General features: G+C 51.0%; 1 protein-coding gene and 5 non-coding genes across 8 annotated transcripts; 4 read left to right on the top strand and 2 right to left on the bottom strand.

Annotated features, from left to right (window-relative positions):
- Positions 1-606: 606 nt before the first annotated feature.
- On the top strand, positions 607-6,584 carry MRPL58 (mitochondrial ribosomal protein L58). Of its 3 annotated transcripts, none has more exons than XM_059149173.1 (6): positions 607-842; positions 3,205-3,241; positions 4,685-4,744; positions 5,475-5,557; positions 5,862-6,031; positions 6,267-6,584. In XM_059149173.1, exons 1-6 carry the CDS (start codon positions 657-659, stop codon positions 6,406-6,408), a joined length of 678 nt encoding a protein of 225 aa, XP_059005156.1. In that variant the 5' UTR covers positions 607-656; the 3' UTR covers positions 6,409-6,584. The 3 variants fall into 3 exon arrangements, with proteins under 3 accessions (XP_059005156.1, XP_059005154.1, XP_059005155.1); XM_059149171.1 differs by having other exon boundaries at positions 607-941; positions 6,262-6,584; XM_059149172.1 differs by having other exon boundaries at positions 609-842; positions 6,262-6,584.
- Positions 6,585-9,516: 2,932 nt separating this feature from the next.
- TRNAR-CCU (transfer RNA arginine (anticodon CCU)) lies at positions 9,517-9,589 on the top strand. The gene has a single exon. It is a non-coding gene; the product is annotated as a tRNA-Arg (tRNA).
- A 401-nt stretch (positions 9,590-9,990) lies between these two features.
- Positions 9,991-10,063, bottom strand: TRNAR-CCU (transfer RNA arginine (anticodon CCU)). The gene has a single exon. It is a non-coding gene; the product is annotated as a tRNA-Arg (tRNA).
- Positions 10,064-10,456: 393 nt separating this feature from the next.
- On the bottom strand, positions 10,457-10,529 carry TRNAR-UCG (transfer RNA arginine (anticodon UCG)). Its single transcript has one exon. It is a non-coding gene; the product is annotated as a tRNA-Arg (tRNA).
- Positions 10,530-10,757: 228 nt separating this feature from the next.
- Positions 10,758-10,830, top strand: TRNAR-UCG (transfer RNA arginine (anticodon UCG)). Its single transcript has one exon. It is a non-coding gene; the product is annotated as a tRNA-Arg (tRNA).
- Positions 10,831-11,077: 247 nt separating this feature from the next.
- On the top strand, positions 11,078-11,150 carry TRNAR-CCU (transfer RNA arginine (anticodon CCU)). The gene has a single exon. It is a non-coding gene; the product is annotated as a tRNA-Arg (tRNA).
- Positions 11,151-16,116: the final 4,966 nt, after the last annotated feature.

Below are 16,116 nucleotides of genomic sequence, written 5' to 3'. Positions count from 1 at the left end.
TTGTGGAGTCTTCGCACACCTGCTCAGCTGGGGTGTGCTTAAACTGCCTTGTGAATGACCCTGAAGTTACCAAAACTCAGCTCTAGCAGAATTCACCTTTCAAAAACACTGACAAAACTCGTAAGTTTGGAGTATCTGTGATTTGCCAGGCTCTGGGTGCTGGGGACCCAGCCGGGAGCCAGTGCTCCCCCCGACCCCAGCTTATTATATTCTGACTGAAGACGGGCAATGAACTAGAAAAAGAAGATTGAGTGACATGGAAGAAAAAAAGAAGAGAGAGTAGAGCAGAGTCAGAGCACAGGGGATGCAGACGGACAGGAGAGCGGACCGGGAGGGCGTCACTGCCCCTGAAAAGGAGAGAAGTGGTGTTTCTGGGGGACACGGATTCCGAGGGTTCTTTTCACCAGGAGGCTCCCTTGAGAGCTCGCTGTCTGGCCCACAGAGGATCTCAGCGCTCCACCCTGGCCTCCCCATGGCGGCCAGCCGAAGGGGAGCGTCTCGCAGGTGCCAGGGAGAGCAACTCCGGAGCTCAGCTCGCTGCCTCCCAGAGACCCCGGCGGGCCCTAAAAGCCGCGCGGAACTAAAATCCAGACGGACACAGGAGCCCGCGGACCGCGGAAGGAAGCACCCACCGGAAGCCGCCCCGGGATCCGAACATGGCGACCGCCCGGTTCCTGCACTGGGGCCTGAGACGAACCGGCGCCTGGCTGCTCCCGCCGCCCGCGCGCTGTCCCCAGCGGGCTCTGCACAAGCAAGCAGAGGGCACCGAGTTCCAGAGCATCTACAGCCTGGACAAGCTCTACCCGGAATCCCGGGGCTCGGACACCGCATGGAGGGTGCCGGTGAGCGGGGAGGGCTGGACGGAAGGGGCGTTTCCCCGTCCCTGCTCGGGGGACAGCGGGAAACCCGGGCAGCATCGGCCGGGCGGGAGCAAATCGCAGGTGCGCGCGGAACGAGGCGGTGGCCGCGGGAGGGGACTTGCGTCCGGGGCGAGCGGGGATGGGGCCGCGGGGCGGGACCCCGGAGGCCTGGAGTGTGCGGGCGCCGCGAGGGCGCGCTGAGTGTTTCTTAGGGGGCCCCTGGCGTCCCCGCTCGTCCCCCGGCCTCCTGGCCCACACGTGGGCATTTCCCCTCCAGAGTGGACGGTAGAACCCAAAGGCTGCCAAACTGTTTGGAACCTTTTGGGAAATTACACTGTGCATAGCCTCTAGGAACTTCAGCGCGCCTTAGGAAACAGAGCCCCTCTTCAGGGTGCACGGATTCCCAGCCTGCTGGGTACCGGCTCTGAACGGGCCCCGGGCAGGAGGGACGGGACCTAGCCAGTTCTGTTGCGTTTCCACCGACGGGACTGAAAGAGACATTGAACTTCAGCTGAAAGCATGGTGTGTGCACTGTGCCAGGCCTGGAGATACGGAAGTTAAAACAGATTCTGAATGCTTGTGGAGCTTATCTTCTCATGGAGGGAGACAAGCAACAAATAAAATCAGAACTAGAGTGTATGTGAGATGGCCATGAGTACTTCTGGGGAAATAAAACCTAGAAGGAAAGAGTGCTGAGGTAGGGGGAAGGGTTGCAGTTTTAAGCAGCGTGGTCTAGGAAGGCCTCTGGGAAGATGACATCTGATTAGGGACCTGGAAGAAGCAAGGCAGTGGGCCATGCGCCTAGTTGGGGAGATGAACATCTCTGCAGAGATGAACATTCCTGGGACCACCTCAGAGCGATAGCATGCTTGCCTTGTTGGAGGAACAGCAAGCAGGCCAGTGTGGCTGAGCAGGGGAGTCAGAGCAGATAAAGCTAAACAGGAGAGGCGTGGGGGTGGGGGGTGACATGTTTACAGGGTTAGTAGGCCTTTAGCTTTACTCCAAATACCATGGAACATATTGGGGATTTGAGGGAGAGAAGTGAAAAGATTCAGGTTTTACAGGGATCATTCTTGGAGTGCCTGGCTGGAGCGTGCAACTTGGGGTTGTGAGTTCAAGCCCTATGTTGGGTGTAGAGATTACTTAAAAATAAAATTTTTAGGGGAGCCTGGGTGGCTCATTTGGTTGAGCATCTGCAGTAGCTCAGGTCATGATCCCAGGGTCCTGGTATCAAGCCCCACTTCGGGCTCCCTGCTCAGCAAGAAGCCTGCTTCTCCCTCTCTCACTCCCCCTACTTCTTCTTTTTTTTTTTTAATTTATTTGACAGAGATCACAGGTAGGCAGAGAGGCAGGCAGAGAGAGAGGAAGGAAAGCAGGCTCCTCGCTGAGCAGAGAGCCCGATGCGGGGCTCAATTCCAGGACCCTGGGTTCATGACCCGAGCCGAAAGCAGGGGCTTTAACCCACTGAGCCACCCAGGCGCCCTCACTCCCCCTTCTTGTGTTCTCTCTCTTGCTGTGTCTCTCTCTGTCAAATAAGTAAAATCTTTAAAAAAAATAAAAGTTGCAAAGAGCAAGCGAGGGAGCGTGGGATAAGCACAGAGAAGTAAGAAGGAAGCTGGCAAGGACAGCTCAGGAGGAAGAGGGAGCACAGCTCCAAGGAGGGCGGGGCCAGGAGTCCTCAGTAGGCAGGGAGAGCAGGGCAGTGAGGGTTGCACTCCGAAATCTTTCTAAGATGAAAAGGGATGAAGGCAGCCAGACAGGGGACAGGTGAGGATACCATGAGTTTGGCTGACCAGAAGAGCCTCAGAGCGGGTCATGTCTGCACCAGGCCTGCAGACAAGGGGCTCAGGCTCAAGGACATGACTACCAAGAAACAGATCACAGGAGAGACACAGAGGTGAAAAGTCCTGCAGTGAGTAGTTCCATCTGACACAAACCCTGAAGGCACATGGCCTCCCAGGTGAGCCCCCATGGTCCAGGAAGGAACAAGGTGGCCCACCAGGTTTGTTGTTCTGGGTTAGCAGAGGGTGTTCCTTTTAGAGTCTCTCTGAGGCACACGTCCTGCACATTTTGGCCTCCCTCCAAGGAGCCCGGCCCTCAGTGGTGCGCAACTCCAGCTAAGGCTGCAGATCCCAGTTCAGACGTCCTGGAAGAGTGTTTCAGAGCTGGCATCTCCGGAGTCCGGGGAAGCTTTCTCTGTCATCCTGAAATGATTTTGCGGGGGACCCGAAAATAGTTGTGTTACATCTGCAGTGTGGCTTTCCGTCCTTTCTCCGATTGCCCTGGACCAATTCAGAGTCACAGTGGGTGATGTTCATTTGACACTGTGTATGTTACGTTACAGGCTGAAGCACAGAAGGCCAGTAACGACATTCCTCTGGGTAAGTAATTGTGTTTTATAAAAAATCAGTCACTTCCCCCACCCCTAAACATTCCTTCCAGACCTCTCCAGCCTCACAAAAATATATAAACTGTCTTTGGGCATGCAAAAGCAGAGTCCTCTCGGCACTGTTTAGAGTGGCCACAAAATTGTGGCACAGCCGCTCCGGACTGCCATGCAGCGTGCAAGACAAGTGAGGGCTCGTGGTGGCCTTGGGACACAGACCAGTCTCTACAGTAGATGAGTGGATGGCTATTTAGAAGAAGTTAAGCTGCTGAAGAAGATATCTCTGCGTCAGAAACAGATTTCTATGCATATACATAAATCTGAAAGGATGTACAAGGAATTGGATATGAGGACTGGCTTGGGGAGTCGAGAAGAAAGGACATACCTCTTGGCTGGGGAACAGGAGTGGGGACTTCTCCCCACTGTTTGCATATCTTTTTTTTAAAAAAAGATTTTATTTATTTATTTATTTGTCAGAGAGAGAGAGAGAGCAAGCAGGAGGGCACAAGCAGGGGGAGCAGCAGGCAGAGGGAAAAGCCGGCTTGCCGCTCAGGTCATGATCAGTGTCCTGGGACTGAGTCCTGCTTTGGGCTTCTTGTTCAGTGGGGAGCCTGCTTCTCCCTCTATCTTAAAAAAAAAATAAAATGAGAGGAGGAGGGAAGGACGCCTCTCAGAAGGAGTCGTGAGGGAGATGGGCCACCAGTGACTCGGGGCCAGCTCTTTGCCACTCGTACCTTTCGGCTGGCTCACCATCCAGTCTTCTGGAACTTTCCCACTAGCATGCCTTCTCCAGACGAGGACTCAGACGCTGCTTTTCACGAATTATGAAAACAGAAGGAAGAAACGTCATTTTACATTTTATAGACAAACCAACCTGAGGCCCAGGGAAGCAGAGGGACTTTGCCAAGATCACAGTCAGTCAGGGGCTGTGCCAGTGTTAGAAGCAAAGCCCCAGGCTCGGGTGCTAGGCCACTTCCATCCAGCGGGCGCTGGGAATAGACAGTGAGCGTCTGTCCTCTTGGAGCTTCCAGTCTGTGGGGCTTCCACACCCACCACATTGTGAAATACGACATCAAGCTATGTTTGTCCCTAGTTCGTGCTTTTGAAAGAGTCTCCGCTTTAAAACAAGCAAACAGCAAAAAGCTAGCCCAGCCAGATCTGGTGAAAGGGACCAGACTAGAGGCAAACGACCCAGGTCATAATTTTACAACCTCTGCTGTGACCCTGGAAAGGGGACTTCTTCTTGATTTTAGTTTTGACAAACTGTAAATAATCTCGACTTTACTGCCCTGAATGTTACATTAATATATATAAAAGTCATTGAAAGAGAGGTATCATAGGGATGGTTATGTTGGTAATAAATTAATTTGTGCATTTTGGCATGGAATAATCTCTGTCTCTCTTTTTTTTTCTTTCTGGTGTGCGTCCTGTTCTATAGATCGTTTGACGATATCTTACTGTCGGAGTAGTGGTCCTGGGGGCCAGAATGTTAACAAAGGTACAAGACACCTTGTTTTCTTTCACTTTATAACTTGGCTGGGAGATGTACTTTCGGAATTCTGTGTTTACAGTCATATGGAATAAAGGGATTTTTTTTAGCAGAAGCCTAAATACCACCAGTTTATAATAATCCTCTTTATTCTTGTGAATGTGGTCTGATCAGCTGCGGGTTGCTAGGACTCGGGTTCCCTAAACAAAGGGAAATCACAGTGTGAGTTGGCAGCTGGCTCTGCGAACAGGTTTCTTTCGTGGAACCCACCTCCCCCCATTCTATTCAGACCCCATTAAGAGAAGCACCGAGTGGGCGCCTGGGTGGCTCAGTGGGTTGAGCCTCTGCCTTCGGCTCGGGTCATGGTCTTGGGGTCCTGGGATCGAGCCCCGCATCGGGCTCTCGGCGGGGAGCCTGCTTACTCCTCTCTCTCTCTGCCTGCCTCTCTGCCTACTTGTGGTCTCTCTCAAAAAAAAAAAAAAAAAAAATCTTTAAAAAAAAAAAGAGAGAGAGAGAAGCACCGAGCATTTAGTTCCTGAAAGTTCGTTTTCGTCCAGCAGTGCTTCACTATCTTTGCAGGCTCCTCCCATCACCAACTTTGTATCCCCGAGGCACACAGGGCAGAAACATCCCTGGCTGGATGTCTTGCCTCCCTGTTTCAGGATCGTCACCAGCCACCGGGTGCTGAGCCTACTTGAGAGTCTCAGTGACCCGTGCTCTCTCCTTCCTTAATTTGCAGTGAACTCCAAGGCTGAAGTCAGGTTCCACTTGGCAACTGCCGAGTGGATCGCAGAGCCCGTGCGGCAGAGGATCGCCATCACGGTAACCACCAGCCCCTTTTCCATAATTCCTCAGTCGCCCTTAAACCTCTACTCCGGGGACACCTGCGTGGCTTAGTGGGTCAGGTGTCTGTCTTCGGCTTGGGTCATGATCCCAGGGTCCTGTGATCAAGCCCCACATTGGGCTCCCTGCTCAGCGGGGAAGCCTGCTTCTCTCTCTCCCTCTGCCTGCAGCTCTGCCTTGTTGTGCTCTCTCGGTCTCTCTGTCAAATAAATAAAATCTTAAAAAACAAAACAAAAAAAGCCTTTTCTCTGTAGAACTCGGGCTTTTCTTTTGTTCTCTGCAGCATAAAAATAAGATCAATAGGTCAGGTGAGTTGATACTCACCTCTGAATGTAGCCGCTACCAGTTCCGAAATCTGGCAGATTGTCTTCAGAAAATTCGAGACATGATTGCTGAGGCCAGCCAGCCAGCGAAGGAGCCATCCAAAGAAGACGCTGCACTACACAGAATCAGGTCCCAGAAAGGGCCCCCAAGCTCCTCTCAGCCAAGTCGTGGGGGTGGGGGTAGGGTTGGCGGCACCAAGAAGACAGGAGGCAGGGGGAGTCCACGATTTCCCAGCAGAGGGTGGGGGAGCGCGGGGAGAGAGAGAGACCGCTCACCCGGGGGCCCCTGCACTGAGCTGCAGCAGCTCTCACCACTCTGAATAGAGCATCTGGGCCTAATTGCGGTCTTTTTGTTTTCAGGATAGAAAACATGAATCACGAAAGGCTGAGAAAAAAGCGAATACATTCTGCCCTAAAAACAGACAGGAGAGTGGGTATGGATTGAAATCCTCCAGAGCCGGCACGGCCCTCTTCAGGGGGTCCATGCTGCCACAGCCGAGAGCCTGAACACCGTCAGGAGACCCTGTGTGTGGGGGTGTGTTGGTGTGTGGTTGTTAACACCTGTACACGAGAATGTTCATCTGGAAGGAGGGTTGCAGAGGTCTTCATGAGCCATCACCTATTGTCAAACCTTAATTACTCGTTTACCATATGAGCTGCATTAAAACTCCGCAAGAAATGCAGTGGGCTTCGCCTCATTCAGAACGCTAGAATGCCGACCTTCTCCGCCAGTTGAAATCTGCCCCCTGGAAACAGGGCCGAGCTGCAGTGTCTCCTCTCAGGAAACCTGCCTTGGGGTGGGAGGGCTGAGACAGGTGAGCTGGGCCTTGAAAAGGGAAAGGATTTTAGTCCGTAGAGGTGGGGGAGGGCCGGGCCGGTGGGAGAGAACAGTATGGAAAAGGGAAACCAAAGAAAAGGCTGGGGTGGAGGAGCTGAGGCAGCCATCTGAATGGTGGCTTCGTGCCAGGGGATCGTGGGAGGGGATTCTGGAAAGGGAGACAGAAGCTCAATGTGGAGACTCCAATCCAAGTTCAAGAGTTTAGATTTTAATAACTGTAGGTGACAGGGAGGGGCGCCTGGGTGGCTCTGTCGGTTGAGTGTCCAAGTCTTGGTTTGGACAAGATGTTGACTCAGGTCAAGATCTCAGGGTCCTGCCCTCAGCGGGGAGCCCCCCCCCCACCCCATGCACACACGCTCTCTCAAAATCTTTAAAAAAAAAAAAAAATGTCGGTGACAGAGCTGCTGAGGTTCTCTAGTGGGAAGGATCCCACGTGTCCGGTGCTGTCGCACGCTGTGGGGTTTGAGAGGCAGGAAAAGAGTGAGTTGGAACTGAAAATAGGTTTTTGCAATCCTCTGGGTACGGGAAGTGCCCGGCCCAGCATAACTATAGCAGAAGATAGGCGTGTACGGATTTCTTAGGATGTTCTCTATGATTTTGATCTAGTTCACGCGTTCAGCAAATACTGCTTTGTGATGCTCTGAACGGCGGATAATTAGCCCCAGTAGCAGGTACACCATGTGAGCTGGGCCCTCATTCATTTAAGTGTAAACAAGGGACAAAAGTCGTTGATAAATGACTAATGAGTCCCCTCAAGAGACTCAGAACCTAGGAGCAGGAGAAGCTCGAGGCAAGGCGGTGCCACATTGGCCTGCTTATTCGTTAATTCAACAAACAGTGAAAGCCAGACACTGGGCGATGTCCCAGGGACTCAGCGGTGAACAAGAAAGTCCTTTCTTCCAGAGAATTTACATTTGCAGGTGATGATAAAAAGTCGGGAAGAAAAGTGGGATTCCTGCTACGGTAACACATGCTAAAACGTAAATATCAGGTCTAAATAGGTTCTGGGAACCAGAGATGCAACTAGTTCCAGCTTGAGGGTCAGAGCAGATAAACTTGGTCATGGTTCTTGACATAGGAGGGAGAGGGGAGGGGCTGGCCATGGAGCAAGGTGAGGGCTTAAAATGTGACCGGACATTGAGACTCTACCCCTGCAGAGGCTGTCGGGGAGATTCATCTGTGAATGAACAAGGAGCGCACGGGAAGATGAGCACAGGCGGGTGGACTGACCCCTGTGGGCGGCAGGGACCCGTCCTGGAACTCGGGCAGTGGCCGCAGGAACGGAGAGCCAGCAGCAGGTGCAGGAGGATGATGGAGACAGGAGACAGGAAGTGGGCCCAGGCAGAGCGGGAGCAGGTGCGCGTGTGCCATGCATGGTGCTGCCTGGACACCGGGAAGGCAGAAAGGAAACAGCCTTGGGAGGATGGTGGGATGTGGATGGTTTTGCCTGTGAGGAGCTGACCCGTGGGGCCTGAGGACACACAGGAGGGGATGAAAGGGAAAGAGAAGCAACAGCCTGAGGGACAGGATAGACACAGGAGTAGGACCCCCCCTTTAAAAATGCTGGGTGCTCTGGTGCCTGGCTGGCGGCGCCGGTAGAGCATACGACTCTACATCTCCCTCGCTTCCAGCCCCATTTTGGCAGTGGCGCCTACTAATTAGGAAAGCAATAACCTTTAAAAGGCGGTGGGCAAAAGTATGAGCGCAGGTGAAAATGATTCAGCGAAGTAGCTCAAAGCAAGGCCAAAGTGCTTTATGGGGAGTAGTTGCAGGGGGTGGTGACTGAGGGGGAGGAGACTTCTGGGATGCGGAAGTGCCTGCTCTCATCCACTTGTCACATGAATGTCACACCTCAAGGAACGAATTGGTTAACTTAAAGAGCTCCCTCAAGGCCAGGGACTGGAGTCAGGTGGCTCCAAATTCCTGCTTCTTGCTGAGGTTAGGCAGGAAGGAGACGGGTTTCTGCAGACTCTCCACATGTGGGAGAGAGAAAAGCAAAGAAGAATGTCCAAGTTCCCTGGGCCCTGGATGCCTGGAGATGGGGGAGGCAAATTCTCGAGGCAAGCGCACGGGGAATAACGGCTGCTTTCTGCTGAAGCTTCTGCGGGAACATCTTTTAGAAATGCACGGATGTGGGTGCCTGGGTGGCTCAGTGGTTTAAGCTGCTGCCTTCGGCTCAGGTCGTGATCCCAGAGTCCTGGGATCGAGTCCCACATCGGGTTCTCTGCTCAGCAGGGAGCCTGCTTCCTCCTCTCTCTCTCTGCCTGCCTCTCTGCCTACATGTGATCTCTCTGTCAAATAAATAAATAATCTTTAAAAAAAAAAAAAAAAGAAATGCACGGACGTTAATAGTGGAGTCTAAGCACGTGTCACGTTTAAAAATGAACTCATTCGTTATTTGTATTACTCTTTGTAGACAGTTTCAAAGGACCAAAACATTAGGCTGAAGTATCTCTTTAGCGTTATAAATATTTGTTTGATCGGTGATGTATACTTGTGATTGGAAAGGTTTGTCCTGGTCGTGCACTGCCTGGCGATGGGGAAGCCCCTCAGTGCTTGGGTTCCAGTTTTCGTGATGGACGCTGTTCTGTCCTCGTTCACTTCCTGCACTACTTTTTCCTAAAGTTCCTGGACTTTCCGTCAGCTCTGCACCGGGGGGCGCATGGGCTGGGTGGGGCGTCAGGCTTGCGCGCCCGTGCCCGGGGGGTCCGGCAGTCCCCGGCCCCGCCGCTGCGGGCCGAGACTAGGGGGCCGGATGGCGCTCCCCGAACTCGCAGGCCCCAGTGGCCTAATGGATAAGGCACTGGCCTCCTAAGCCAGGGATTGTGGGTTCGAGTCCCACCTGGGGTAGAAACGTAGTTTTTTGGCTCTCTGCTCGCCTCACGCGCCCGTGAATAAACGGCGCCAAAAAGTCCGAAGAAGACCGCCCCGCAACTTTTGTACAGCCCACAGGCCGAGACGACTCATCCGGACTCATCCCGGCGGCTTAAAGGTATAGCGGGCCCCCAAGGGGCGCGGTGACACCAGGCCCGGAGCGGGGAATTCGGGCCGAATTGACCCCAAGACCCCGGGCAAAGCCGAGGCCCTGGGAAACTGCGCGGCAGGAGCGGGCGGGCCGGGAGCCGGGGTCCGGCGTCAGGGCCCAGGTACATGGAGCCCTCGGGACCCGGGTCGTCGTCTCGGAAGTTGGAGTACACAGAGGTCCGCGTGTTCCCGACACCAAAAGTTGCCGCGGGGAGAAGCACCCGCACCACCCCAGGTGGGACTCGAACCCACAATCCCTGGCTTAGGAGGCCAGTGCCTTATCCATTAGGCCACTGGGGCGCGACAACACGGGGTTTCCACGTGGTCCGTGGTAACGTGCAGCCGCACGCCCGCGCCCCTCCCGTGGTGCCGCCACGCCGGCGGCCGGCCCGCGCGCCCCGAAACCGGAGCGGGCTCCTGCCAGCTGCCCGAAAAGCTAGAGTCCGAGGCGAGGCGACGAGTTCGTGCCCCGCGGGGACCACAGGGCGCTGGGAGCGCGCAGGTGCACGGAGAGGAGCGGGCTTCCCGGAAGGCGATTGCCGAGCGGCCTCGGGGACCGGGCAGCGGACGAGGAGGAGGAGGAGGCAGGACGGCAACCGAGGAGGTTGGCAGAACGAACCCGCAGACGAGGCCGAGCGGGGCTGCTGTGGCCCGCGTCACCGAAGGGCATGCGCCCCTCTCCCAAAAAGAAACCGACCACGAAGGGACTCGAACCCTCAATCTTCTGATCCGAAGTCAGACGCCTTATCCGTTAGGCCACGCGGCCGCGACGCCCAGGGGCTCGCAGTGCAGGCCAGGTGCAGCCCCCTCGCTGGTGGCGGCGTGGGCGGGAGAGGACCGCGAGCGCCGGGCGCTAAGGTGCGTCACAGGTGTACTAGGGCCAGAGCGAGGGCGCCGTCAGAAGTCCGGCCTGCAGGGACTTCTGCGGCAGCGTCAATGCTAGTGTAGTTGGAGGTCGCTAAATAGGTATCCTGGCAGGGATAGTTACGTAGGGGACCGCGTGGCCTAATGGATAAGGCGTCTGACTTCGGATCAGAAGATTGAGGGTTCGAGTCCCTTCGTGGTCGTTACGTTTTAATCCTGAAAAGATGCTATCACAACCTTTACCGCAACTGGATCCGAGGCTATATCCTTGTTTTAGACACAGCCGGGCCTCCGTACCCTTTCCTAACTGCAGCCCCCCCACCTGAGGCTGATTGTGAGGACACCCGTCCAACCGAGTTTTGCACCTAGGAACTTCCGGGCCTGACGTCATTACGCAGCCACACGGCGTCACAATTCAAGAGGCATGTGATCGGGCGCCGTTTTCGTGAAGCCCCAGTGGCCTAATGGATAAGGCACTGGCCTCCTAAGCCAGGGATTGTGGGTTCGAGTCCCATCTGGGGTGCGGTAGATTACGTGTGGTGATCCTTTTCCTTATCAAAGTAAAAACAAATACCGAGCGGGGAATCTCTTCTTCAAAGCGTGTGCCTGTGGGTGTGTTTGCGTAAATCTTCTCTTCTTCAAATCGTGTGCGTGTGTGTTTTGTTTTTTTTTTTTTAGTGTGCGGATGTGTGTGTTTTTAGTGTGTGGATGCCTCGGTTGCCGGTAATTTGCCTTTTCTTTTTGATCAAGCCCGACTGCACTTCGGAAGATAAACCCGTGTGAGGACAAACGCGGCCCCACTGCTTGTTGCCCCAGCCGGTGTCCAAACACCCCCCGGTAAAGTGCTGCGAAAGCCTCACGTCCACGCACGAGAGAAGCGCGCGTGTTCTCTGTGCGTCCGTCGCCGTGAAGTTAAAAGCGGCCACCGGCAGCCCCTGCCCCGCAGCCTCGCGGGGGGCTCCGGCCCGTGGAACCGGCCCCCACCGCCCCCGGCCCCCGCTAAGACGAGGAGGCGTGCACGGAAGCTCGCGTGTGCACGCGCGGCCGACGGGGACACACCAGGGCCAGCCTCTGGGGTCCGCCCAGGCCCGCAGGAAAAAGGTGGCTCAGGAGTGTTTCTAAAGGGACTGTCGGAGAGGGACGTTTATGATTTCCCTACTTTCCTATGTACATAATCCTTTAGTAAGAGACTCAATTAAAAAATATATAATATATATATATATATAATTTTGGCCAGATATTTTTTCTTTTTTCTTCTTTTGTCCACTTTGGAGCACACAGCTCCAGAGAACCTGTGGCTACCATATGTTCCACCTGGAACATCTCACATCGCGGGCACCTTAGGGTATCATGTCTGCAGGTGGGTGGGAGTGGGTAGGCTGCACGTTCATCAGATTTCCCTAAGACTACCCAAAAAAGTTTAAAAACCAGTGTCCTTGTAGGAACAAAAACCAAACTAGAAGTAGAGAATCCTCCTCTCCCTTCTCCAGCATCAACCAGAATTCTTCCTGCTCTCTCTACTCAAAATCACGTTTTATGGATGTTATTTTAAATCATCTCTGACTCCCACACCCTGGCACACGCCTGCGCCATCATGGCCCTAGCCGGTACCACTGGAGTCGGTGCCTCTCCTCTGGGTTTCAGGCTTCAGATCTCCTAAAACCATCCTCCATGCCCTGACTCCACGGAGGTTACACTCGAGTGAGAGAAGACAGTTAACAAGTAAACTAAAGAGGGCCATGGGGAGGTATGAGCTGAGGACCCGGAGAAGGCCTCTCTGGTCCACAGCAACAGCATCCTTGGCAACCCTGTCCCTGGCAGGACTTCTTTAATGTCTTGATAGGCTACCTACCTCATAGGGTTGTTGTGAGCTGTAAATGAAATGATTTTGTCCAGTGAGTGTAACAGTGCCTGGAACACAGCAATGCTCTGTTAAGTCATGACTGTTATGTTTACTATTAGACTAGTTTGCCCCATCGTTCAAGGTTTATATGTGATATTCTAGCAAGAAGTGAATCCCTCAAGGCTCAAATTTCCTGACTTTGCTTTTCATTCATTATGAATTCATAAGATTCTTCTGAATACCAAGCACAGTGCTAAACCCTCGGGAATATAAATGACCAAGGTATAATGCTGGCACTTGACAAAGAATCTTCTAGAACCCTCTAGATCTTTCTAATCCTCTAGGTTTGATCATGTTACTTTTATCCTCCACGCATTCTGTAATTACTTGATTTCTCACAGAAACGGAAATGAGTTTGTTTCCAAGTGCCTGCATTTTTGTATTGTATTATTCTAATTTATATGTTGGTTATTAATTTTTTTTTTTAAGATTTTATTTATTTGACAGAGAGAGATCACAAGTAGGCAGAGAGGCAGGCAGAGAGAGAGGAGGAAGCAGGCACCCTGCTGAGCAGAGAGCCCGATGTGGGACTCGATCCCAGGACCCTGAGATCATGACCTGAGCCGAAGGCAGAGGCTTAACCCACTGAGCCACCCAGGCGCCCCATGTTGGTTATTAATTTTTTTAAAAGATTTTATTTGACAGAGATCACAAGTAGGTAGAGAGATAGGCAGATAGAGATGGGGAAGCAGGCTCTCTGTTGAGCAGAGAGCCCGATGCAGGGCTTGATCTCAGGATCCTGGGATCATGACCTGAGCAGAAGGCAGAGGCTTTAACCCACTGAGCCACCTAGGCGCCCCTTAATTGTTTTTTAAAGATTTTATTTTTATTTGTCAGAGAGAGAACAAAAGCAGGGGGAACAGCAGGCAGAGGAAGAAGCAGGTTCCCAGCTAAGCAAGGAGCCCAATTCTGGACTCAATTCCAGGACCCTGGGATCATGACCTAAGCCAAAGGCAGACACCCAACTGACTGAGCTACCCAGGCATCCCTTAATTGTTGGGTTTTTTTGTTTTGTTTTAAAGATTTTATTTTATTTATTTGACAGAGAGAGAGATCACAAGTAGGCAGAGAGGCAGGCAGAGAGGGAGAGGGGGAAGCAGGCTTCCTGCTGAGCAGAGAGCCCGATGCGGGACTCCATCCCAGGACCCTGAGATCATGACCCGAGCCAAAAGCAGCGGCTCAACCCACTGAGCCACTCAGGCGCCCCTTAATTGTTGGTTTTATGTAATATTTGCTCTGGAGTCAGATGTGTACTGTGGTTGTTTTTGTTTTTGTTTTTTTAATTTGAAGCTTTCTTTATAGTCTAATGTTATCAGTTTCCAGTTATTCTGTTTGTAGGACACAGAATTTAGTATATAAGTTATTAAGTGAGCCTTTTATTATAGTTTGATATAGTATCATTTTGCAAATGCCAAAAATAGGTGTTAAAATCTTTACAACTATTATGTTTCCAGCAGTTTTAAACTTTTTTGGTTTTACATATTTTAATTTTTTTAGCATGTCAAGGTTCCAAGTATTTTTAATCCCTTTATTAAGAATTACATTTGACCCATTTCATGTTTTTGTCTTAAATTCTACCTTGCTAGATGGTAATATAACTCACATGGTTGCCCATCCTTTAAAAATGTGCAATGCAAAAATTTTCGTACACAAAAACAGAATAGTGAATGAGCCAACCTAGATTTGTTAGTTATCAGGATTTTTTCACATCTGCTCCAATAATCCATTTATCCTTTCATTTTTCTGAAGTATTTTAAAGTAATTCCAGACATCACATCATTTCACCCCAGGAGACATTCACATACTTCAATATTAATCTAATTATCTTTTTTTTTTTTAAGATCTTATTTATTTATTTCTGAGAGAGCGAGAGAGAGAAACGCACGCACAAGCAGGCAGAGTCAGAGGGAGAAGCAAGCTCCCTGCCAAGCAAGGAGCCCAATTCGGGACTCGATTCCAGGACCCCAGGATCATGACCTGAGCCGAAGGCAGCAGCTTAACCAAGTGAGCCGCCCAGGCGCCCCTCTAATTCTCTTTTCACAGTTGATGGGTGTGAACCAGTATCCAGGTAAGGTCACACACACGATTTGGGTGTTGGGTCTCTTCAGCTTCTTTTAACCTAAAGCTGTCCCTGCCTTCCGTCTTATATTACTCCACACCACTGACTTGAAAAACAAAGGTCAAATGTACCATATTTTGCATTTATCTTTACTTTCTGGTGCCATTTGACTTGTTGCTCTATTCCAGCTATTTCCTCTAAATTAGAAGTTAGTTTTAAAGCCTCCGTTAATGTCAGGTTCAACTTTTTGGCAAAAACAAAACAAAACAACTTTCAAATGGTGCTGCGTACTTAATACCGTGTATCAGAAGCTACAGCCGATAGGCTTGGCATCAGGAGTTGAGAACCTGCTCACAGTCAAGTTCTTCACCAACCTTTTATATTATGGTTTCATCCTCTGAGAAGCTTGCCCTAAAACACTATTTCATTAGGAATTACAAAATAATGACTTCTGATGTTATCCTTTTTTTCACATTTATTGGCTGGAATACTTTGTAAAGAACTTTCATGAATTATGTCTGCTAGTTTATCCTGAAACAGTTGTTTAAAAAGGCAGGGTATATGCCTAATATCTTTTCTTTCAGTGTCAGTTTTTTCAATGAACTGGAACCCTTGAGATAGATAGATAGATAGATAGATAGATGTGTATATACACACATACACACAGAGATATATATCGAGATTTTTTTTTTTTTTTTAAAGGATGGACAGCTTGTGGTTAGATTTTGGGTTGACCCAGTATGAAAATTTGCCTAATAGGCATCTCCCCTGATTCATCTTTATCCGAAATGTTTGACTCTGGATTCTGTATTTATACTAATGTATTTATGCTACTTTGTGGATTTCTATCTTTACCTTTTGCTATATAGGATGTACTCTTGGGGCGCCTGGGTGGCTCAGTCAGTTAAGTGTCTGCCTTTGGCTCAGATCATGATCCCAGGGTCCTGGGATCCAGCCCCACATTTGGCTCCCATGCTCTTTCTCTCTCAAATAAATCTTAAAAATATATAAATAAAAAGTACTTTTTTCTCTAGTGATTTGAAAAGCATAATCCCATTTTACTAGTGATTTTTTTTTAAGACTTTAAGTTATCTCTACATCCAACACAGGGCATGAACTCCCAACCCCAAGATCAAGAATCACAAAGTCCACTAACTGAGCCAGCCAGGCACCAGACTAGTGATCATTCTCGATGTAAAATCAATGCACGCTCAATGCCAAAATTTCAAAACAGCCCAGGAGAGTACACAGTTTAAAAGTGCCCCAATCCTACGCAAATGCCTTGGATGGAGGCACGTTCACTCGTTCACTAGTACCTCTTCCGGTACATCTTCCAAAGGGTCTCCAATGCTAGGGAACCCTGCTACAAAACTTCCTGGGGACCGATGTTGGGTCCTTCCTTGAACAAGTTCTAACCCCACTCCAAAAGCAAACTGAACGGCTTTTTCTTAGATTCCCCACGTTTTACATTCAGAATCCTTCGATCTTCAGTAGGATGGCTCACTGCCAGGTCAGTGATTCACAGCA

Source organism: Mustela lutreola, chromosome 15 (assembly GCF_030435805.1).
Source record: "Mustela lutreola isolate mMusLut2 chromosome 15, mMusLut2.pri, whole genome shotgun sequence".
In the NCBI taxonomy this organism is placed as follows: Eukaryota; Metazoa; Chordata; class Mammalia; order Carnivora; family Mustelidae; genus Mustela; species Mustela lutreola.
This window is presented reverse-complemented; position numbering and strand designations above follow the sequence as displayed.

Coding starts and splice junctions, on each gene's coding strand:
- MRPL58 (XM_059149171.1), top strand. CDS start 657: ATGGCGACCGCCCGGTTCCTGCACTGGGGCCTGAGACGAACCGGCGCC. Junction 5,558..5,861: donor GGCAGAGGATCGCCATCACG/GTAACCACCAGC, acceptor TGTTCTCTGCAG/CATAAAAATAAGATCAATAG. Junction 6,032..6,261: donor GCTGCACTACACAGAATCAG/GTCCCAGAAAGG, acceptor TTTTGTTTTCAG/GATAGAAAACATGAATCACG.